Raw genomic sequence first — 26131 nt, forward strand, 5'->3', positions numbered from 1 at the left:
GTCGTCTCAGCGGCTTCCGGTTTACGATTTCCCCCCGATCCAGACTTCCTGGCTGCCGACAAACGTTCCCCAAACACTTTAATTACATTTGTAAAGGTTGATTTGGCAACTTTTAGCGATTTTGCCAGCTTTGCGTGCGAGTAGCTCGGATTTTCGCTATGCGCGAGCAAAATTTTGATACGCTGCTCTTCTTGCTTGGATGGCATTTTGACAACTGAAGAGTGAATTCCAAAATCAAAATAGGAGCAACATTCTCCACACAAAATGAGGGGTGTTCAGGGTTTTTAAATGCAAAATTGAAAGAAATACGTCAAGTTTATATTGACCAAATTTTGACCGTATCATCCTTTAGTTCCCTTCAAGAGCGATACAATGATTATAACGACCTTCCAATTTTTTGATACCATTTTGGTAGTACTCCTTCGGTTTTGCCTCACCTCTTCATTGCAGCCAAATTTTTTCCCTGCGAGCATCCTTTTGGGGTCCGAGAACAAGACAAAGTCGCTGGGGGCCAGATCTAGAGAATACGGTGGGTGGGGAAGCAATTCGAAGCCCAGTTCATGAATTTTTGCCATCGTTCTCAATGAATTGTGGCACGGTGCGTTGTCTTGGTGGAACAACACTTTTTTCTTCTTCATATGGGGCCATTTTGCCGCGATTTCGACCTTCAAACACTCCAATAACGCCATATAATAGTCACTGTTTATGGTTTTTCCCTTCTCAAGATAATCGATAAAAATTATTCCATGCGCATCCCAAAAAACAGAGGCCATTCTTTTCCCAACGGACTTTTGAGTCTTTCCACGCTTCAGAGACGGTTCACCGGTCGCTGTCCACTCAGCCGACTCTCGATTGGACTCACGAGTGTAGTGATGGGGCCATGTTTCATCCATTGTCACATATCGACGGAAAAACTCGGGTGTATTACGAGTTAACAGCTGCAAACACCGCTCAGAATCATCAACAGGTTGTTGTTTTTGGTCAAATGTGAGCTCGCGCGGCACCCATTTTGCACAGAGCTTCCGCATATCCAAATATTGATGAATGATATGACCAACACGTTCCTTTGATATCTTTAAGGCCTCTGCTATCTCGATCAACTTCATTTTACGGTCATTCAAAATCATTTTGTGGGTTTTTTGATGTTTTCGTCGGTAACCACCTCTTTCGGGCGTCCACTGCGTTCACCGTCCTCCGTGCTCATTTCAACGCGCTTGAATTTTGCATATCAATTATTGTTGATTTCCCTGGGGCAGAGTCCGGAAACTCATTATCAAGCCAAGTTTTTGCTTCCACCGTATTTTTCCCTTCAGAAAACAGTATCTTATCAAAACACGAAATTCCTTTTTTTCCATTTTTTTTTTTACAATAACAAAAGTTGCTTCACAAAAGACGCTCTATCTCACAATCTAATTGACTTACAAACGTCAAATTTTGACACGAATCATTTGAAGGTTGGTACTATATAAAAATAATATGCATTTAATACTAGCGACGCCATCTATGTGTCAGACCGGGGACTTATCAGCCAACCTGTAAATTTCATCCATTTGGTTTCACGCTTTGGTACATCAACTTGTATACAGAGCAAGGAACTCTGCGACAAGGATGGGATGCATCCCGAGTGATCTGCAGATGAGTCGGGTAGGTTTAGCTGGGCAAGCGAAAATGTGACGATTGGCAAGTGGGCCTTGTTTACAGATGGGATACACGTCAGCTACGCTGCGTAAGAATTGAAGCAACTTCACTTGCCTCAACTTAGTTGGGCCACAACTACCCTAGTCTACCGCGAGATGTCTTTTTCATCCTCTACCGTGGGAGATCTTTTTCTTTCGGTGCTATGGGCGATGGTCGAGCTCCGAGAACAAGATTAACCTTGTATCTTCTCACCGTTTCACACGCTACGGTGTCATCATTAATCCTGTTCAGACTTGTCTGGTATACTGCCTGGTCTAGAGTTTATCCTTTGAACGCTATATCTCGCGCTCTAGATGGTGAAGATGAAGCCTTACCTTATTGCGTGGTCGTTGTCTATCCACAAGATAGTGATTTTGATGGATATACTGCGTAGGTGTCATGTAATTGTATCTACGCACAGGGATGATCTTGGTCACCAAATAAAGGTGATCCAGGGATATACTGTCGCAGTTCTAAGGGCTGCGTTCTGACAGGTCTATGTCCACTTTGGCGCTCCATAATTTACCACTGACCGGCCAATTGTCTTATAGTTATGTAGTCAACAATTTTTCTTTGTCCGTACCCCAAGCGCTGCCAGCAAAATACTTGAGGTTCTTGTTACTACCGCGGAGATTATCACAAATTGCAGCGACACGTGCCATGTGCACTTGAAAAGGCTGTTGAATGTTACTTCAAGAATTTTGGGGTATTTTAGGTCCAGTGGCAGCCCGATATTTCAAGCTCACTTAGACTATTCAGTTCATTGTGATACCACAGTGGTGAACTTCTCTCTTATCACTGAGTGCTGACCGATTCTATGTTAAACTCAATGACAAGGGACCTCCTTTTTATAGCCGAGTTCGAACGGCATTCCACATTGCAGTGAAACCACTTAGAGAAGCTTTAAAACGCTCAGAAATGTCACCAGAATTTCTGAGGTGGGATAATCCACTGCTGAAAAACTTCTTGGTGTTTGGTCGAAACTGGGTTTGAAACCACCATTCTGTGTATGTAAGGCGGGCATGCTAACCACCGTGGTGCAATGGTTAGCATGCCCGCCTTGCTTACACAAGGTCGTGGGTTCGATTCCTGCTTCGACCGAACACCAAAAACTTTTTCAACGTTGGATTATCCCACCTCAGTAATGCTGGTGACATTTCTGAGGGTTTCAAAGCTTCTCTAAGTGGTGGATTCACTGCAATGTGGAACGCCGTTCGGACTCGGCTATAAAAAGGAGGTCCCTTGTCATAGAGCTTAACATGGGATCGGGCAGCACTCAGTGATAAGAGAGAAGTTCACCAATGTGTTATCACAATGGACTGAATATGTTAGGCTAAGCGAGTCTGATATATCGGGCTGCCACCTAATCTAACCTAACCATTGCACCAGCGTGGGGTAATTTACAGTCAGAATTATTTCGACTCTGAAATTCAACTGCCTGCGTACTTTTACTGTTATGTAGTAAATAGTGAAGCTAAGGATTTGGTGGCGGGTATCGCATGTCATCAACAATGGGCTCGGATGCCATTAGTGTTCAATCGTCCGCATATGATACAATTTCGATGCCGTTAGGAGGGGGTGGAATAGAGAATAGGTAGAGATTGAACAGTATCGTAGATATCACCCCACTGTGGCAAACTCCCTGTTTCACTCTAAGGGGTCTTGACATTATATCTCTAAATTCCATATACGACTGCACCGATAATTCAGAACCAAACGTTTGGTTCCTGCCGGTAGGGACAGTTTACCGTATCGAATATCTTCGGTATGTCTATCGCCACGAGAACCGTCCTAAGACACGGTTCGGGTTGATTGAGTCATCTTTTAATTTATGTATGTATGACATGCAGAGCAGTCGCCGTATAATATATTTTACGGAATCCATGTTGATGGAAAATTCTCCATAAGGCTGGGGGGGGAGTAGTGTCTCAAATGTTTTGGCTAATGGCGAGAGAAAGGAAATCTGTCTGTACGATTCATTCTTGCTCGAGTCTTTGCCTGGCTTCAGTAGTGGAATCAACCTACCCATTTTCCAGCCATCGAGTGTAATGAGTGATTGCAAGGACAAATTGAGGAATCTGGTCAGGAACTCAACTCTCAGTATTCCCAGATTCTTCAGCATTAGCATAGGAATTCCATTGGCGTCTAGCACCTTGGATGGTTTCGCGCTGTTGCTGGGAAGTTGGGCCTCTTGTGGGGTCTGGAGTATGAAGCAAACGGCTGCTGCATTGATGATATCACAGAATACCCTCTGGGCAACATGAACATGGGATTGGGGGACTGGGGTTCACTGAAACGGCGATCTGTGTATTCTCCGAAGATTTCCCAGTTGGGTTTTTTTGATTCATAAACGTCCGGCATTCAGAGGTTTGGAAATTGGACGGTCGGTCAATGTTGAGAATTATGGGGAGGTGGTCTGATCCCAGTAAAATGATCGGTTGCCAGGACACGTCATTTATCAGACGCTCAGAAAATGTCTATCGAACTGCTACAACCACCCATAATCCTCTTGGGGCCTCTTTGTTCACCGTGCAAAATGTGGAGTCACCTATCTGTTTTCCCAAAGCTATGCTTTTCAGGACGTTGCTCAGGATAAAATGCCAAAGTTCATGGTGGGAAATCAAGTCTCTTAACACCAATCGGTTATGCCCATACAATAGCCACTCAATGTGTGGTATATAATCTGCAGCCCCCAGACTTGACTAGTATCTGGCACAAACAAGATAGGTCTATACTGCAGTGCACCCACTCCAGGTACTGATTACACTGTGGTGAATCTGCTTTCGGCAGACTGAACAGTATCATTGTCCGCGTGAAATAACATCCCGCAGTGGTAGAAAACTTGTCGGAAGTTGAACATATCGCGAGAACGGGTTCAACACATATTGAAAAATGAGATTTGTCTAATGCGCTTTACAGACTATCAGTTATTCCGGACGACAGTGCTCGTGTCGAACATATATTGTGCACATTATAAGTTAAGTCCGAAGGCACAATCGATACTGCTGCATGTTTATGGGATCGACAACACATTAACCGATTATTTAGTAATCGCCGACAAGTCGTATCGATGCGACACACTGTAAGATTCTTTACAAACACCGACATTCCGTCCGGAATAACTGATAATCTGTAAAGCGCATAATTCAATTAGAGTTACAAAAAGTCCAAGAACTCACTGATACACAAAAACATGACCGGTTTTCGCCTATGGGAAGCCATTGGTCAGCATGCCCGCCTTACATACAGGGTCCTGGGTTCGATTCCTGCTTCGATCGAACTCCAAAAAGTTTTTCAGCGGTGGATTATCCCACCTCAGTAATGCTGTTGGAATTTCTGAGGGTTTCAAAGCTTCTCTAAGTTTCACTGCAATGTGAAACGCCGTTTGGACTCGGCTATAAAAAGGAGGTCCCTTGTCATTGAGCTTAACATGCAGTCGGCCAGCACTCAGTGATAAGAGAGAAGTTCACCAATGTGTGGACTGAATAGTCAAAGTGCGCTTGATACATCGGGCTGCCACCTAACCTACTTCTCGCAAAGATTATTTAGTCGCTATAGTGTTTCTCAGGGTGAAATTGGCAACTTAAGTCACCGCAGATCTCCAAAGGATATGGATGAACTTTTCTTTATTCGCCAGGCCCAAGAAGTTCCTATGTCTTGATTGCGATTATTGAAAGCCTTATAAATTATTCAGGAAATCAGGTACACCAGGAATCTACAGTTCGATAGTTCACGTACGAATTCGTTCAATAGAATCGGTCACTGCAAAGAACTGACCTAAACTAGGTCGCTTAATCGATCATTCTCAGTCACCATGTTAGTTTATATAACTGCAAATCAGATTGTTAACTCATTTCATTCGACCCTCCTTGGCATTCCTTCCATTCCGACTATTGCACTCATTAGATCTCATATAAGTTTTTTTGGTTTTTTTTTAACTAGTTCACTGATCAGAAAATGGCTGAAGTAGTCGTAGAACTTGATCTTATATTGCGATTTCTTTTCCTTTTGCCTTTCGGAAAGTGCCAAATATTGAATATTATTTTCGGAGTTTATAACTTACCTATAGTTCACTCTCGTAAATCTTCCAAAATGGCACACACTCAGATCTAAAGACACTACACCTAATAAATTCCATAAGCCTATTAATTGGTTTGCCATAAAACATATTTGAAGGAAAAACTAAACATTTCAGCCTCACAACTGATAACATTTGATCTCGTAAACAAATGAGAGGTATTCTTTCTACTAGATTTTCATTGAAAAACAAAAGTGGGATTAGAGATATTGTAGATCTCACAACGAACAGTACGCGGATTGAAGAATTCAACGTTAAATAAAATCATTATGAATATAACAACAAGGATCACTTGTCTCTTTATAGTTGCATTCGCAATGGCAAGAGGTTATATATCAACTTCGTTGGAATCCCAAGATATTGAACGTAGAAATAAAGCCAAAGAAATCTTACGTTATATGAATGAAAGTGCAGATCCTTGTGAAGATTTCTATGAATTTAGTTGTGGCAATTATGGTAAAGATGAGAGATCCAATTATGCTGCAAATCCCTTGGAAATATTGGAAATGGATATGAGAATGAAGCTTAAAACGTTGTTGGAAAAAGACAATACCACAGATTCACATGCTGATAGACAGGTGAAGAACTTCTATAGATCATGCATGAATGCAAAGAAATTGGAAAATATACAATCACTTAAACTGAGGGAATTAATTGAAGAGATCGGTAAAATGCCTTTGTTAAGCGCAGATAATTGGCAAGAGGAAAAATTTCAATGGTCGAAAATGGTAACGCAGATTATATACAAATTTGGATTTGGTATAATTTTCGATATTTCAGCCGGTTTGGATTTTAATGATAATTCCAAAATTCGTGTATACATTGCAGAACCTAAATTTCCTCTAGAAACAAGATCAATTTATCTCGATCCCCAATTTGAAGATGATCGTCAAAATAATATACGAAATATTGTCCGAATATTGGAAATAATTTTCAATACCGAATCAGACGAAGAGGAGGAGGAGGAGGCGAAATTATGCTGGAATGTAGCTAAAGAAATTCTAGATTTCGAAACAGCCTTGGCCCAAGGAATGTTAGATGATAAAGAAAATCTTCCACAAAACGAATTACTGGCATTAACCTTAGTCACCCAGCTGAAGACTGTATTCAATACCACCTTAGATTTTGAGCAAATGATTGAGGATGCTATGGATTATAAACCAGCCCAAGTTTATATACAAAAACATTACGTTCAAAATGTTTTAGATGTTATAGCTAAGACCCCTGCTAAAACTCTGGCTAATTATATTTTTTATAATTATATTAGTAAATTTATAGTACCTACTTCAATGGCATCTGCAGGTCAATCCAATCTCTGTTTGGATTCAACCAAAGAATTTTTCTATAAAAAACTTGATCAACTATTGTATAGGGAAACTTTTTCTGCTGAATTGGAAATATCCATACAACGTATGTGGCTTCTAATGAAGATGACATTTCGGGAAACCATACTATCTTCTAGACTTCAATGGATGACTGAGAATACCCGAGAGAAAGCTTTGAAGAAATTAAATAAAATGCGTTTGGATATAAGCTCTTATTCGTCTCATAATTTTAGTCAAGAATATGCTGATTTGAATCTCAATCCTGAAGATTATATTGCTAACATGAAAGCGATTTTCACTTGGAATGCCAAAAAATCTCGTCACAATTTAAAACAATCCATACGATCCATAGACTATGGGGCCTTATCATCATATGGACCCATGTATTCCAATGTGGAAAATGCCATAAAACTTCCCATAGGATTTTTACAACCCAATTACTTTTGGTCTCCCTTATATCCTAAGACGTATAACTTTGGTGCCTTGGGTTCAGCTATAGGTCATGAAATAGTTCATGCCTTTGATGATAAAGGTTCGCGATTTGATGCTGATGGCAATGAGCACAATTGGTGGGATAATGAATCTGAAAAAGAATTCGCGGAGAGAAAAAGATGTTTCGTCTATCAATATCAAGGATTAACTAACCAAAGTCATTCGAGTCTAGCAAATGAGCAACAATTCCAAGGAGAAAATATAGCCGATAATGGAGGTTTACGTCTAGCCTTTTCTTCCTATATGAAATGGCTTCATCGCTTCACACATGAAAATTCCAAAGAAATCCAAGTTCTTCCGAATTTCAACTATACGAACGAACAATTATTCTTCATTAGTTATGGTCAGAATTGGTGTTCTACTTTGGATACAGAATTTGATGCTTATCAGCAAGCTATGGGGAATTACGCTCCCGCTAAATTTCGTACCATTGGTCCTTTATTGAATTACGAGGAGTTTTCTAAAGCTTTTCACTGTCCCAGGGGTTCTCTTATGAATCCCTTAAGAAAATGTGAAATTTATTAATAAGTATTTATTTGTTTATCATGAAGGAATTGCAAAATAAAGAAACCTAAAGGGTGATACGGTCAAAATTTGGTCAAGGGAAAACGCGTGTAAATCGGTGAAATCGTTTATTTAAAAAATCAAATTCAATTTCTTTTTCAAGTTCAATTAGTATAAAATTCAGGAAAAATATTCAGTTAGGCTTTCGCTTTTCCAAATCCGAATTGCCGGGCCTCACGCTTGACACCTGCCATCAGATTTTGTACAGCCAGTTTGCCTTGAACTGCTGCTCGTTCTTAGCAGTTTTTTTGGTCTTCTTTAGGTTCCGCTTGACAATAGCCCAGTATTTCTCAATTGGGCGGAGCTCTGGCGTGTTGGGAGGGTTCTTGTCCTTCGGAATCACCGGCACGTTGTTGGCGGCGTACCACTCCATGGCCTTTTTACCGTAATGGCAAGATGCCAAACCCGGCCAAAACAGTACGGAACAACCGTGTTTCTTCAGGAAAGGCAGCAGACGTTTATTCAAACACTCTTTCACGTAAATTTCTTGGTTGACAGTCCCGGAAGCTATGAAAATGCTGCTTTTCAAGCCACAGGTACAGATGGCTTGCCAAACCAGATATTTCTTTGCGAACTTTGACAGTTTTATGTGCTTGAAAATATCTGCTACCTTTCCCCTTCCTTTTGCCGTATAAAACTCCTGTCTCGGAAGCTGCTTGTAGTCGGCTTTGACGTAGGTTTCGTCGTCCATTACCACGCAGTCAAACTTCGTCAGCATCGTCGTGTACAGCCTCGGGATCGCGCTTTGGCCGTCGTATTTTGTTTATCATCGCGATTTGGAGTCACTACCTTCTTGTAAGTCGATAGTCCGGCTCGTTTTTTTGGCTCGATGCTTATTTGCGGCATCTCGGAGAGAGAGGTTAGGGTTTCGCTTGAAACTACCGGCAACACTCTTTGTCGTCTCAGCGGCTTCCGGTTTTCGATTTCCCCCCGATCCAGACTTCCTGGCTGTCGACAAACGTTCCCCAAACACTTTAATTACATTTGTAACGGTTGATTTGGCAACTTTTAGCGATTTTGCCAGCTTTGCGCGCGAGTAGCTCGGATTTTCGCGATGCGCGAGCAAAATTTTGATACGCTGCTCTTCTTGCTTGGACGGCATTTTGACAACTGAAGAGTGAATTCCAAAATCAAAATAGGAGCAACATTCTACACACACACACCTTCAAAATGAGGGGTGTTCAGATTTTTTAAATGCAAAATTGAAAGAAATACGTCAAGTTTATATTGACCAAATTTTGACCGTATCACCCTTTATGTGCAAATCGAGTTAGCAGACTGATATCAGTACCTCTAAAGCGGCATTCCTGTTAAATTTATCTTATTTATTTCCGATATCTGATTTTGGTGATTCGCGATTGTCCACCAAACGTGGCAGCCATATAAAGCCACAGGTCTTATAACCGTAGTATAAAGCCAATTAAGAAGGGAAGGAAGCATTCCCTATAGATCCCCGACAAATTTTTGACTGATTGATTGAACTGATCTGATATCTCGTCGAGAGAAGTCTATAACAGTTTCTAACTACACTGCAGGATCTCCTAATGCCTCTTTTAAGTTGGCATAACCTTGGATTGACGCTCTTCACTGCTGGTACGTTTTGTTTTTGGGACCTTATTTCACGGAGCCAATATAACCTAAAGCAATTTATTCAAATCTTTTATAGCCACATCAATCTCAAATCATCATTCAAAAAATGAGATTAAAAATAAACATTATTTAACCCTTGTTATGTTAACACCTGAATCCTTTTTAACATCCAACAATTTTCCTCAATTCAAGTAAAAATCAAATGGCGTCTCATGTGGAAATGCAATACAATTAAAACGTAATATATTTAGTCTGTGATAGCAACAATAACAATTTCAAATACTGCTCACAAGCAATCCTTCAACTTGGCTGAATTCCATAACAAGCATGAAGACCATAGACTGACACCACCAGCACCTCCACCACCACCACCGCCAGATTTATTTTAACCACTTTTCCAGTCAGTTTGTATTCGTATTTGCTTTTAATTGTTTGAACTGGCCTGGAGTCGGAAAGTATTATCTGGCATAGAGTGAAAGGTTTTATTTTTGTTTTTCAACTGAATTAGGTTGCCATAGTAGCAAATGTTTAAATATTTGTTTTTGGCCCAAAACAACAAGTTAACTTTACCTAATGTTGTTGGTATCCTTTTTTAAGGATTCCTGTGAAAATCAGAACCTCTTATTCCTTTTAGCTTTTACGTTTCATTAAAATGCCGAGAGAAAAAATAGGATATAGGTATTTGTACTTTCTTTCAAAGGAGATTAAAGTAAGCTATCGTACCTTCTAGATTTCAATGCTATTAATTTTTAAAAAGATCAACAAATTGACTGTGAAAAAAAATCCTAAAAATATTAAATACCAATTAAAAGACGAAAACAAAAGATTGTTTTAAATGGCGCGTGTAGGAAAATCAACTTAAAAAATTTCAATCGAATTGATTTTATTTTTTTATTTGCCCAAAAGCATGTCATACATTTTAGTTTTGCCTATAGGTATGCAATGAAATTAACCTCTTAAGGCTATTCCATATATGATGCTATTTTATGTTTGGGCTTCAAAATTATATTTATGGATAGAGAATATAACAAAGTTCAATAAAACATACAAGATCCAATTTTCGATAAAAATATCATACCTGAAAAAGCTAGAAAACCCCCAATGACAAAAACGGGAATAAATTAATTTTTTAAAAGAAAAGATTGTAGTAAATGGCACGTGGTAGAAAATCAACTTTAAAAATGTCCATCAGATTATTTTTTTTAAGTTTGGTTTGTCCAAACGTTTGTCACATATTTTAGTTTGCCTATAAGTATGCAATGAAATTAGTATTATAAAGTTATTCCATATATGATGCTATTTGATGACAAAAACGGGAATAAATTAATTTTTTTGAAAGAAAATATTGGATTAAATGGTACATGATAGAAAATCAACTTTAACAAGTATATACGGCCGTAAGTTCGGCCAGGCCGAATCTTATGTACCCTCCACCATGGATTGCATAGAAACTTGTACTAAAGACTGTCATCCACAATCGAATTACTTGGGTTGCGGTAACACTTGCCGATGACAAGGTATCTTAAAACTTCGTGTTCTCAATTGTAAGTTAGTTCATACGGGGAATATATTAAACAAAAAAGGCCGATTAAATACGTAAATAATTCAGTCTGACAAAATTTTCTATACACGGATGAAAAAGACTGTTTTTCATATGTTTGGCTATAAACATTATATGTTTGGAACACAAATTTTTAAACACAATATTTTTGAGTGCAAGCATATAATGTTCATAAACTAGCATAACATGTTTGGGACATATATGTTAATATGTTAGAACATATTATGTTTGGGACATAAAATGTTTGTAAATATAATATGCTTGGATGCAAACATATATTAATTTAGAAATAGCCTATAAACATATATGTGTTTAGTAGCTTGGAGCGCTATTTAACAGGGAGCGATATTGAATTAAGTTGGTGGTTGTTGCTTGTTATTACAAAATTAACATTTTATTTTTCCTTGGGCAATTGATCAGCTACTTCTTTGATCCTTACAAACTGTGTGGTCCGCTGTTCGAATCCCCGTCCGGCAAAAGGTAAAATTAAAATAAAAAAAATCATACAATTGAATAATTTCTTCTACAATGTTTGTATTACAGAAAAAGGTGCTAAGAACTAAAAAATCTCGTGGAAGTGAGAAAGATGTGGGGGAATATACAATTGGGCAGAAACAATATTTTGAGCATTCAGGTCGAAAACCTATGTTGTTAGCACCTATATTACCTGTTTATTTTCATAATTCATTATGATTGTAAATATATAAATAAATAAATAAAATTTTGAGCACAATATTGTTTGGGAGAATTTTTTTTAAGCATATAATATTTTTGGGTGCAAAATGCTTCCAAACATATTATATGTTCACATAATAACATATTGTTTTTTGGAAGACAACATTATTGAATTTGGATGCAAAAATACAAAATGTTTGGAACTTAGACTACCCAAACATATATTGTTTAGACCAATATGCTTTCAAACATATTATATATTGGAAGAGATCAAACATATAAATGTTTGGGCAATACCCAGAAATGTATATGCTTGAAGCTAAATATGTTTGGGAGTATATGTTACAGAAGCGATTTTTTGTGAGCGTGTAGACATAAAATTTTGACAAAATTTTCTATAGAAATAAAATTTTGACAAAATTTTCTATAGCAATAAAATTTGACAAAATTTTCTATAGAAATAAAATTTTGACAACATTTTTTATAGAAATAAAATTTTGGTAGATTATTTTTGGGGATCGGCTATATATAACTATAGACCGATATGGACCATTTTGGCATAGTTGTTAGCGGCCATATACTAGCGCAATGTACCAAATTTCAACCGGGTCAAATGAATTTTACTCCTCCAATAGCTCCGGAGGTCAAATCTGGGGATCGGTTTAAATCGGGATTATATATAATTAAGACCTATATGGACCAATTCCTGCATGGTTGTCAGATACCATATACTAATACCACGTACCAAATTTCAACCGGATCAGGTGAATTTTGCTCTTCCAAGGGGCTCCGGAGGTCAAATCTGGGGATCGGTTTATATGGGGGCTACATATAATTATGGACCGATATGGACCAATTCCTCCATGATTGTCAGAGACCATATACTAATACCACGCACCAAATTTCAACCGAATCGGATGAATTTTGCTCATCCATGAGACTCCGGAGGTCAAATCTGGGGATCTGTTTATATGGGGGCTATATATAATTATGAACCGATGTGGACCAATTTTTGTATGGTTGTTAGAGACCTTATAAAGGGTGATTTGTTAAGAGCTTGATAACTTTTTTTAAAAAAAAAGCATAAAATTTGCAAAATCTCATCGGTTCTTTATTTGAAACGTTAGATTGGTCCATGACATTTACTTTTTGAAGATAATTTCATTTAAATGTTGACCGCGGCTGCGTCTTAGGTGGTCCATTCGAAAAGTCCAATTTTGGGCAACTTGTTCGAGCATTTCGGCCGGAATAGCCCGAATTTCTTCGGAAATGTTGTCTTCCAAAGCTGGAATAGTTGCTGGCTTATTTCTGTAGACTTTAGACTTGACGTAGCCCCACAAAAAATAGTCTAAAGGCGTCAAATCGCATGATCTTGGTGGCCAACTTACCGGTCCATTTCTTGAGATGAATTGTTCTCCGAAGTTTTCCCTCAAAATGGCCATAGAATCGCGAGCTGTGTGGCATGTAGCGCCATCTTGTTGAAACCACATGTCAACCAAGTTCAGTTCTTCCATTTTTGGCAACAAAAAGTTTGTTAGCATCGAACGATAGCGATCGCCATTCACCGTAACGTTGCGTCCAACAGCATCTTTGAAAAAATACGGTCCAATGATTCCACCAGCGTACAAACCACACCAAACAGTGCATTTTTCGGGATGCATGGGCAGTTCTTGAACGGCTTCTGGTTGCTCTTCACTCCAAATGCGGCAATTTTGCTTATTTACGTAGCCATTCAACCAGAAATGAGCCTCATCGCTGAACAAAATTTGTCGATAAAAAAGCGGATTTTCTGCCACTGATTTTGGTAATAAAATTCAATGATTTGCAAGCGTTGCTCGTTAGTAAGTCTATTCATGAAGAAATGTCAAAGCATACTGAGCATCTTTCTCTTTGACACCATGTCTGAAATCCCACGTGATCTGTCAAATACTAATGCATGAAAATCCTAACCTCAAAAGAATCACCCTTTACTAACACCATGTACCAAATTTCAGCCGGATCGGATGAAATTTGCTTCTCTTAGAGGCTCCGCAAGCCAAATCTGGGGATCGGTTTATATGGGGGCTATATATAATTATGGACCGATGTGGACCATTTTTGGCATGTTTGTTACAGACCATATATTAACACTATGTACCAAATTTCAGCCAAATCTGGGGATCGGTTTATATGGGGCTATACGTTAAAGTGGACCGATATGGCCCATTTGCAATACCATCCGACCTACATCAATAACAACTACTTGTGCCAAGTTTCAAGTCGATAGCTTGATTCGTTCGGAGGTTAGCGTGATTCCAACAGACGGACGGACGGACATGCTTCGATCGACTCAGAATTTCACCACGACCCCACGAATATATATACTTTGTGGGGTCTTAGAGCAATATTTCGATGTGTTACAAACGGAATGACAAAGTTATTATACCCCCCATCCTATAGTGGAGGGTATGAAAATGTCCATCAGATTGATTTAAGTTATGGGTTTGCCTAAATGTTTGTTTCACATTTTAATTTGCCTAGAAGTATACAATGAAATTAACATAATAAAGTTATTCCATATATGACTGCAGGGCTCCAAAGTTATCTTAGTGTATAGACAATTTTGTAAAGTTCAATAAAACTTATTATGGCGGAAGGTTCAATATTCAAGAGAAGTATCACATGAGAAAATCCCAACGATATTTTGGATGACAAAAAACGGAATAAATTAATTTTTTTTCCAAGCATTAAAATATCTGACTTCAATTGCCCAAAATAATGTCTCATATTTTATTTTTCTTATGCATATTTTTTTTAGAATGGGAGATCATTATTATTATGGTTTTCCTAAAAGTATGCCATAAATTTTAGTTTACCCAAATATATGCAATAAAATTTAAATTTCAACTCAAGGTTTGTTTATCTGTATGTATGCAATAAAATTTTATTTCATCTTAAGGTTATTCCATATATAATTGTTGTTTTTTATGTAGACTCAAATAAGCAATTTAAATGAGAGTTATGAGATCACTCCATAAATTCTAATTAAACTCACCACCATAGAATAGTAATGGCGGTATAATTGGGGAAAAATTCTAAGAATGCTTTTGGTCTACAAGCAGTTCAAATTCGAAGATGGGCTATATGGGTCCAGGTTTTTATATAGTCCTTATATAAGTCAATCCCCAGTTTCAATCTTGGGTTTCTAGACACAGCAATTTATATCCGATTTACCTGAATCTAGTCATCTAGTGTTTTAGATTCATAAATAGATGCGCCGAATATGGGGTGTCTCGATCCATGTTTTGGTATAGGCTCCATATAGACCGATCTTTTTTGTCATCTAAACACCACAATTGTATTTTTTTGCCAGAAATAAAAAAGGTGAGGTACTTTTGGTCCAAATATAGGTGGGCATAATATGGGGCGCATGAGTCCCTGTTTTGGTATATTATTGTGCATCAGGTTCACATCGCAAGGGTTTCATGGAGAATTTTGGGAAAATCGTGCGATACATATATATGGAAGCTATATCTAAATCTGATCTGACTGCGATGAAATTTTACACACTTAAAGGGTAGTGAATTAGATTAATTTGTTAAATAGCTTTGGACCATTCAAATCCCCGGACCTGATGGAATTACTCCGGCGGAGTTACAAGCAGTGACTGACAAAATTATCCCCTGGTTGTCGGCGATATATAAAGGATGTATTCAACTTATCTTATATCCTAGGAAAGTGGAGGGAAACAAAAGTCGTTTTCATACCTAAAGCGGGAAAAGCCTCTCACTCGAGGGCGAAGGATTTCCGATCAATCAGTTTATCCTCATTCCTACTTAAGACTCTGGAGAGGATGATAGATATTTATCTTAGAACTAGCATCGATTCAAGTTTGTTCTCAAAACGACAGCATGCATACTAGAAGGGCAGGTCTACTGAGACCGCATTACATGAACTAGTCAGCTTTATTGAAAGCTCACTATCTGTCAAAGAATACACAATCGTGGCGTTTCTAGACATCGAAGGGACGTTCAATAATGTCCATCCGAGCTCGATATTAAATGGACTGACAACTCCATCCATCCATGTATACTTAGGCTGTTAGACGAACTTCTTATGAAGAGACGCATTTCAGCCACACTAGGACAAGCAAACATACAAAGGTATGTGAACAGAGGCACTCCCCAAGGAGGAGTTATATCACCTCTTCTTTAGAATGTTGCTATAAATAACCTTCTGGTTACCCTAGAAAAAGAAAGGATAAACGTGGTGGCATACGCAGATGATGTGGCTCTAGCAGTCAGGGGAAAATTCCCATCCACAATCAGAGATATTATTCAGAGGGTCCTCCGGATGACTGAGAAATGGGCGAAAGATAATGGTCTTGGGGTAAATCCTGCAAAGACAGAACTAGTCATGTACTGCAAAGATCGCAAAACTCCCACGGTTAGGCCCATTTCCTTAGGGGGTATGGAAATTCCCTTTGGTGAGTGTGCAAAATACCTTGGCGTTATTTTGGACAGGAAGCTGAACTTTAAGCTTAACATTGAAGAAAGGGCGAGAAAAGCAACGGTAGCTTTGTACTCATGCAAAAAGGCCATAGGAAACAAGTAAATACGGCCGTAAGTTCGGCCAGGCCGAAGCTTATGTACCCTCCACCATGGATTGCGTAGAAACTTATACTGAAGCCGACGGCAAGGTATCTTAAAACTTCCTAACAACATAATATATACCACATAGTCCATACGTGGTATATATTAAACTACAAAAGGGCCGATTAAATACGTATATAATTAAGTTTAAAGTTTCTATAGAAATAAAATTTTGACATTTTCTATAGAAGTAAAATTATGACAAAATTTTCTATAGAAATAAAATTTGGAAAAAAATTTCAATAGAAATAAAATGTTGACAAAATTTTCTATAGAATTAAAATTTTGTCAAAATTTTCTATAGAAATAAAATTTTGACAAAATTTTCTGTAGAAATAAAATTTTGACAAAATTTTCTATAGAAATAACATTTTGACAATGTTTTCTATAAAAATAAAATTTTGGTAGATTATTTTTGGCTCGAGTGGCAACCATGATTATGGACCATGAACCGATATGAACCAATTTTTGTGTGATATGGACCAATTTTGGCATGGTTATTAGCGGCCTTATACTAACACCACGTTGCAAATTTCTACCGGATCGGATGAATTTTGCTCCTCCAAGAGGCTCCGGAGATCAAATCTGGGGAACGGTTTATATGGGGGCTCTATATAATTATGGACCGATATGGAACAATTCTTGCGTGTTTGTTAGAGACTACATTTTAACACCATGTTCCAAATTTCAACCGGATCGGATGAATTTTGGTTCTCCAAGAGGCTCCGGAGGACTAATCTGGGGATCGATTTATATGGAGGCTATATATAATTATGGACCGATATGGACCAATTCTTGCATGGTTGTTAGAGACCATATACTAACTCCACGTACCACATTTCAGCCGGATCGGATGAATTTTGCTCCTCTAAGAGGCTCCGGAGGTCAAATCTGGGGATCGGCTTATATGGGCGCTATATAATTATGGGTCGATGTGGACCAATTTTTGCATGGTCATTAGAGAACATATACCAACACCATGTACCAAATTTCATCCGGATCGGATGAAATTTGCTTCTCTTAGAGGCTCCGCAAGCCAAATTGGGGGATCGGTTTATATGGGGGCTATATATAATTATGGACCGATATGGACCAATTTTTGCATGGTTGTTAGAGACCATATACTAACACCACGTACCAAAATTTCAACCGGATCGGATGAATTTTGCTCCTCTAGGAGGCTCCGGAGGACAAATCTGGGGATCGATTTATATGGGGGCTATATAAAATTATGGACCGATATTTTTGCATGGTTGTTAGAGACCATATACTAACACCATGTATCAAATTTCAGCCTGATCGGATGAAATTTGCTTCTTTTAGAGCAATCGCAAGCCAAATTTGGGGGTCCGTTTATATGGGGGCTATACGTAAAAGTGGACCCATATGGACCAATTTTTGCACGGTTATTAGAGACCATATACTAACACCAAGTACCAAATTTCAGCCGGATCGAATGAAATTTGCTTCTCTTAGAGCAATCGCAAGCCAAATTTGGGGGTCCGTTTATATGAGGGCTATACGTAAAAGTGGACCGATATGGCCCATTTGCAATACCATCCTACCTACATCAATAACAACTACTTGTGCCAAGTTTCAAGTCGATAGCTTGTTTTGTTCGGAAGTTAGCGTGATTTAAACAGACGGACAGACGGACGGACGGACATGCTCAGATCGACTCAGAATTTCACCACGACCCAGAATATATATATACTTTATGGGGTCTTAGAGCAATATTTCGATGTGTTACAAACGGAATGACAAAGTTAATATACCCCCATCCTATGGTGGAGGGTATAAAAAAGCAACCCTTCCATCAACGCACGGATTGGCGCATGTTGTGTAATTCAACCTTAAAATTTATCTAACCCATAAATGTTAGTTTTTTTTTCGTGGCTAAAAGTATGCCACAAATTGTAGTATGCCGAAAAGTATACTATAATAATTCCCAATTTTATATTATACATTGATTTATATAGGCTCCAAGGTTAATAGCAAATTATTAAATAAACAATATAAATAAAGTTTGCTGTGGCCCTTAATGTTGCATTTGAAGGTTATCTTATAATTGTCTTTCAATAAAGATGAAGTAAATCTGTGTATCTTTCATTGATATAATAGTCATAGTTTATAGTTAAAATGGTAAACCGATAAAAAGAACAAAATTCTAAACCTATTAAATGCCAATTATAAGCGAAAAGGAACGATTAGATTAAGTGGCATATGATATAAAAAACAACGTTAAAAATACCCTCCAGGATTTTTGAGAATGAGTAAGTATTATTTTTTATTTTCCCAAAAGTATGCAATAAAATTTTATTTCCATTCAATCTATGTATCATATGAGTTCAAAAGTTAATTGCAATTTTTCAAATAAACAAAATGAATGAAATTTATTGACCATCCTAAAATTTTATTTTTACAAAATATACCGCCATAAATAAAATATTTATGTTTATACTATTTCTATAGGGTGAATAAAGGCGTCTGTTGAAAATGCTGGTTTCGTTTTCTTTTCAGTAATATGCCATCATGCATACAAAAGCAATCACATCACATCATCGCTATGGCATAAAGGCGTGTACTTAATTGTTCATCAAAGTCCTCTGCATAGGATTTTTCTCTTGTTGTCGATGTACTTGCAAGAGTAAGTGGTTTAGATTAAAGATAACTTTTATTGCTTCCCTCCCCCTAAATGTATGCTGTAAAAATATACACAATACGATAACCTTGAATAGGCCTTAGCAAATATGTTATGAACTGAATTTTATTATGCTATTTTATGACTTTTAAAGATCGATTGTTCGAAAAGCGTTTGAACTTTATTAATACGCATTATGACTAGGTAAATAATAGATAAGAGGGCGGGCGGTTTTTGTTTTTCAAAAGAGAACATAAAAATGTGATGCTGTATTAAAAGGTGGAGATTTATTTAATACACTCTACAAAATTGAATACAATTTTGTTTTGTTTATAAGCAAATTTACCTTAAAATCAACTGCTCGAGCAAATCAAATCGATATATTTTGGAGATGAAGGTCCGAATTACCTCTCAAAGAATAATTTGTGAAATTTGGGCATTAAAACCTGAAATAGAAGATTTAAAAACTTGATTATTATTTGTGGACATATAGACACCCATAATAATTTGAAAATTAATACAGGGTCTTCAGAGATAGGTTTCTATGGTGATAACTAATTCAAAAACCCAACAGTTCTGGTAGATTAATATTTTTTTTTTTTAATTCTATGCCTTCTATACCAAATATTGAGTTTAGGGCAAGTCTAAGTGAGGTTAGGTAAAATGACAGCCCGATATTTTAGGCTCATTTAGATCATTCATCCATTGTGATACCACGGTGGTGAACTTCTCTCTTATCACTGAGTACTGCCCGATTCCAAGTTAAGCTCAATGACAAGGGACCTCCTTTTTATAGCCGAAGCTTTGAAACACTCAGAAATGTCACCAGCATTACTGAGGTGCGATAATCCACCGTGAAAAAAATTTTGTGTTTAGGCAGCCCGATTAAGTTTCCGACTCACTTAGACTATTCAGTCCATTGTGACCGTCTAGGGAGTCACCGTGGTGCAATGGTTAGCATGCCCGCCTTGCATACACACACTGTTAGAAAAATATGTTTTTCATATGTTCCGATATAAAGAAAATGTGTTTCGCGCACAATTTTAAAACACAATATATTTAAGTGCAAACATGTAATGTTCCTAAACTAACACTAAATGTTTGGGACATCTATATTAATATGTTAGAATATATTATGTTTGGGGCATGAATGTTTCATAAAAATCATATGTGTGAATGCAAACATACATATATAAATTTACAAATTTCAATTAAGCATACATATGTTGTGATATTTTATTCAAAGCGACAGAGAGAGTATAGAGAAAGAAATAGAGATGGAAACCGGGAGAGTTGACGAAAGATATCAACATAACACAGCGAAAGAATCAAAAGAGAACAATTTCTGTGAAACCGCTTGTATGTTGTTTTGGAAAACTGTTTTATAATAAGGCCAAAAATTTGATATGCTTAAGTCTAAATATTATTTAATTTGAATAAAGAGAATAGACATTCGGTACCAAGGTTAGGTTAGGTTAGGTTATGTGGCAGCCCGATGTATCAGGCTCACTTAGACTATTCAGTCCATTGTGATACCACAGTGGTGAACTTCTCTCTTATCACTGAGTGCTGCCCGATTCCATGTTAAGCTCAATGACAAGGGACCTCCTTTTTATAGCCGAGTCCGAACGGCGTTCCACATTCCAGTGAAACCACTTAGAGAAGCTTTGAAACCCTCAGAAATGTCACCAGCATTACTGAGGTGGGATAATCCACCGCCGAAAAACTTTTTGGTGTTCGGTCGTAGCAGGAATCGAACCCACGACCTTGTGTATGCAAGGCGGGCATGCTAACCATTGCACCACGGTGGCTTCGGTACCAAGAGAATAGACATTTGAAAAACAAACAGCATATGTTTTCGCCTTGAGAGCAGCATTTTATGTATGTGTATGTGGACATGTGTTTTGTTTATCATTTTGGCATTATGGACACAATTTTTTTCTTGGTTCGTTAAAATAAATCAGGGGTCTTAATAAAAATAACGAAAGGGCACTATACTCTTTTTAGAGTTGGGACAGTAAAATGAAATAAGGAGGATATAGTGAAAAATTACACAGTAAAATGTATAAAAACAAAGTTTAGTTCCTCTTTATTAATAAGTAGTCCACGAGGAGTTGACGGACACCTTCAAATATAAAAGCGGGCATTAAGTTCGAGTTTTGCAGCTAAAACAATTAAAAAAGTTTATTTTCTTTAAAACGAATTATTAAAGAAAAATAAAAGGCATTTTAGAGCGATGGTGTTAAATGCTAGTATAAAACTGTTCACGCCAGTTTTTTGTTACAAAATTGTTATTTTTGCAAAAAAAAAATATTTTATCCAAAAATCAGTCAATTTCGTTTATATCAAGCACTGTTACTGACTATAAATCTTTAATAACCATTTCACATTTCGAAGTTTCATTATAAAAATTTAAGTATAAATACAAATGTTATTTTTTGGGCTCAAAATGCTTCCAAACATATAATATGTTCACATAAAACAAACATATTAATGTTTCGGCAGTATCCCACAATATATGTGCTTCCTGCAAAATATGTTTGGAACATATGTTAAAGAAGCGATTTTTTTTGAGGGTGCAAGGTCGTGGGTTCGATTCCTGCTTCGACCGAACACCAAAATGTTTTTCAGTGGTGGATTATCCCACCTCAGTAATGCTGGTGACATTTCTGAGGGTTTCAAAGCTTCTCTAAGTAGTTTCACTGCAATGGACTGAATAGTCTAAGTGAGCCTGATACATCGGGCTTCCACCTAACCTAACCTAGGTTGACAGTGCGACAATATAGTCATAGGGTGTACAGGGAGTCTGATAAGTATCACCAACAACTTTATGTTGCTATTATTGTCCGACGACAGCTGCCAAATTTATAGTTAATTTTATTGTTTTCACGATTACAAAAGTATTTGGAACACCAGAAGTGATCAGAAAAATGAAGGGTAGATGTGATCGAAATACACACGGGCGAAAAAGACTTGTATTCATATGGTTGGGTGTAAAAATTATATGTTTAGAAAATTATATATTTTGTTTGGGACATAAAATGTTTGTATATATAATATGCTTAGATGCAAACATATATTAATTTGGAAATAGCCTGTAAACATATATGTGTTTAGAAAGAGAGACGTAGAGAGTATGCTGCAAGTAAAATAATGGAAGTAAAGAAAATTTCATTAACATTTTTTACTATCAGTGTATGTCCTAAGGTGAAACATAATATGTTTGAACAATACAAACAATATTTTATTTGCACCAATCCTGAAAATATATATGCTTGAAGCAAAATGTGTTTGGGGTATATGTTACAGAAGCGATTTTTTTAGGGTGCTCGCTGCATATATCACGAGAAGGGAGGCAACACATATTAAAAAATGAGCTTGGACTAATGCTATTTGAGTTTCAAAAACTGCAATAGTTCAACGATGCACAAAACCGGAAGTGGTACTTAACGAATTTGGGTTTCTCCTATGAATTTGGGTTTCTCCTATGACAACCGATTCTAAATTTGAGCAGTTTGTGAATAAACTTGCCAAAGAGGTCAGTTGAAAATTTACACCTTCGATTGGCCACCAGTACTCAAGGTAATGGTGTGAACCGCCCTAGTCGATGCGTACAATGGTAAACATGTAACATGTTTGTCACAACCATGCCATTTTCGCTAATATTATTTCTCTGATTTCGGCAAGCATTTTAAGTTTGGCAACAATAATATTCTATGTTCTCTGTTAAAATGTTACATTATACTCTTGAACAGTGTTGCCAGTATTTTCCTGGCTCTTGTCCCTAAATTAGGGCGCTGTCATCTCCAAACATCCCAAATTTAAATTAAAATTCCACACACAAATCTGCTATGAATTTTTGACAAATTTTATTGAAAAAACTTAAGGCTGTAGAAAAGCCGAAATAATTTCAAAATTGAAAACAAGTATAAACGGCCGTAAGTTCGGCCAGGCCGAAGCTTATGTACCCTCCATCATGGATTGCGTAGAAACTTCTTCTAAACACTGCCATCCACAAGGGAATTACTTAAGTTGCGGTAACGCTTGCCGATGGCAAGGTATCTTAAAACCTCCTAACACCATCTTCTAAATTGTATGTAAGTCCATACGTGGTATATATTAAATCAAAAAGATCGATCCAATACGTATATAATTCAGTTTGACAAAGTAAAGAGATAAAATTTTAACAAAATTTTCTATAGAAATAAAATTTTCACAAAATTTTCTATAGAAATAAACTTTTGACAAAATTTTCTATAAAAATAAAATCTTGGTAGATTATTTTTGGCTCGAGTGGCAACCATGATTATGAACCGAATAAAATTTGAACAAAATTTTCTATAGAAATAAAATTTTGACAATGATGAAAATTTTATTATGAACCGAATAAAATTTTAACAAAATTTTCTCTAGAAATAAAATTTTGACAAAATTTTCTATAGAAATAAAATTTTGACAAAATTTTCTATAGAAATAAAATTTTGACAAAATTTTCTATAGAAATAAAATTTTGATAGACTATTTTTGGCTCTAGTGGCAACCATGATTATGAACCGATATGGACCAATTTTTGTGTGATTGGACCAATTTTGGTATGGTTGTTAGCGACCATATACTAACACCACGTTCCCAATTTGAATCGGATCGGATGAATTTTGCTCCTCCAAGAGGCTCCGGAGGTCAAATCTGGAGAACGTTTTATATGGGGGCTATATATAATTATGGACCGATATGGACCAATTCTGGCACGCTTGTTAAAGATCATATACTAACACCATGTTCCAAATTACAACCGGAATGGGTGAAATTTGCTTCTCTTTGAGGCTTCGCAAGCCAAATCTGGAGATCGGTTTATATGGGTCTATATATAATTATGGACCGATGTGGACCAATTTTTGCATGGTTGTTAGAGACCATATACCAACATCATGTACCGAATTTCAGCCGGATCGGATGAAATTTGCTTCTCTTTGAGGCTCCGCAAGCCAAATCTGGGGATCGGTTTATATGGGGGCTATATGTAATTATGGACCGATGTGGACCAATTTTTGCATGATTGTTAGAGACCATATACCAACACCATGTACCACATTTCAGCCGGATCGGATGAACTATGCTTCTCTTAGAGGCTCCACAAGCCAAATCTGGGGATCGGTTTATATGGCGGCTATATATAATTAAGGACCGATATGGACCAATTTTTGCATGGTTGTTAGAGACCATATACCAACATCATGTACCAAATTTCAGCCGGATCGGATGAAATTTTCTTCTCTTTGAGGCTCCGCAAGCCAAATCTGGGGATCGGTTTATATGGGGGCTATATATAATTATGGACCGATGCGGACCAATTTTTGCATGGTTGTTAGAGATCATATACTAACACCATGTACCAAATTTCAGCCGGATCGGATGAAATTTGCTTCTCTTTTAGGCTCCGCAAGCCAAATCTGGGGATCGGTTTATATGGGGGCTATATATAATTATGGACCGATGTGGACCAATTTTTGCATGGTTGTTAGAGACCATATACTAACACCATGTACCAAATTTCAGCCGGATCGGATGAAATTTGCTTCTCTTTTAGGCACCGCAAGCCAAATCTGGGGATCGGTTTATAAGGGGGCTATATATAATTATGGACCGATGTGGACCAATTTTAGCATGGTTGTTAGAGACCATATACCAACACCATGTACCAAATTTCAGCCGGATCGGATGAAATATGCTTCTGTTAGAGGCTCCACAAGCCAAATCTGAGGGTCCCTTTATATGGGGGCTATACGTAAAAGTGGACCGATATGGCCCATTTTCAATACCATCCGACCTACATTGATAACAACTACTTGTGCCAAGTTTCAAGTCGATAGCTTGTTTCGTTCGGAAGTTAGCGTGATTTCAACAGACGGACGGACGGACGGACATGCTTAGATCGACTCAGAATTTCACCACGACCCAGAATATATATACTTTATGGGGTCTTAGAGCAATATTTCGATGTGTTACAAACGGAATGACAAAGTTAATGTACCCCCATCCTATGATGGAGGGTATAAAAATGAAGATTTCAAAACATAAAACGGATGATCAAAATATCATCCGATATAAGCTCCCATCCCAATTAATTATGGGTATAAAGAGTCATCGAATTTTTATCTTATGCAAATTGTCTTTATGAATCAAAATTTTATTTTAAATAGTCAAGAAATAAAATCAGTATGACGTCTTTGTCGCGACATGAATTCTATTCTATATATACGAGGGCGGTTCGGAAACTTCTTAGCCTATCAATGAAAGAGAATAGTTAGTTTTTCAAAAATATTTTTATATTTCAATATAATCTCCTGAAACTTCAATACACTTAGTCCAACGCTTTTCTAGCAATTCTATCCCTTGATCAAAATAGTTTTCTTTAAGGTATTCAAAGGTCTTGAAGTAAAACGCTTGCCAACAAGAATTTTTTTTAGATTTGGGAACAAGTAAAAGTCACTGGGAGCTAAATCAGGAGAATAAGGTGGGTGGTCAAGCAACTCGTACTTTAATTCGTTGATTTTAGCCATTGTTAAAACACTCTTGTGCGCTGATGCGTTGCCTTGATAAAAAATTATTTTTTTGTGTTGTAAGCCAGGACGTTTTTCTCGAATTTGTACTTTTAATTGATCCAAAAGGATGTTATAGTACTCTGAATTTATTGTTTTATACTTTTGCAGATAGTCAATCAATAAAATACCTTTGAAGTTCCAAAAAACCGTTGCCATAACCTTGAATTGTTTTTGCCTTCTTTGGGGCACTTCCGCTATCTTCAGTCCATTGTTTGGATTGTTCTTTTGTCTCTGGGGTATAGTGGTGGATCCATGTCTCATCAACAGTCATGAAATGATGCTTAAAATCCATTTT

The 26131-nt window shown here is 37.3% G+C and overlaps 2 protein-coding genes across 6 annotated transcripts in view; one reads left to right on the top strand and one right to left on the bottom strand.

Moving 5' to 3' along the window:
- The window catches only part of LOC142222505 (uncharacterized), a 329961-nt gene that overhangs the window by 194754 nt on the left and 109076 nt on the right, over positions 1–26131 (bottom strand). For 4 of the 5 annotated variants that reach the window (XM_075292674.1, XM_075292675.1, XM_075292672.1 and 1 more), the window contains one exon: positions 19581–19680. The gene's annotated coding sequence lies outside the window, so the exon portion shown is untranslated. Of the gene's footprint in view, positions 1–5740; positions 5807–19580; positions 19681–26131 lie in introns of those variants that run through there. The other variant, XM_075292676.1, reaches the window with a different exon arrangement.
- LOC142222504 (neprilysin-11-like) lies at positions 5979–9451 on the top strand. Its single transcript, XM_075292671.1, has 2 exons — positions 5979–6514; positions 6584–9451. The coding sequence occupies exons 1-2, from the start codon at positions 6025–6027 to the stop codon at positions 8095–8097; spliced, it is 2004 nt and encodes a 667-aa protein (XP_075148786.1). The 5' UTR covers positions 5979–6024; the 3' UTR covers positions 8098–9451.

This window comes from Haematobia irritans, chromosome 1 (genome assembly GCF_050003625.1).
Source record: "Haematobia irritans isolate KBUSLIRL chromosome 1, ASM5000362v1, whole genome shotgun sequence".
NCBI classification, from domain to species: Eukaryota; Metazoa; Arthropoda; class Insecta; order Diptera; family Muscidae; genus Haematobia; species Haematobia irritans.

Coding starts and splice junctions, on each gene's coding strand:
- LOC142222504 (XM_075292671.1), top strand. CDS start 6,025: ATGAATATAACAACAAGGATCACTTGTCTCTTTATAGTTGCATTCGCA. Junction 6,515..6,583: donor TATATACAAATTTGGATTTG/GTATAATTTTCG, acceptor TATACATTGCAG/AACCTAAATTTCCTCTAGAA.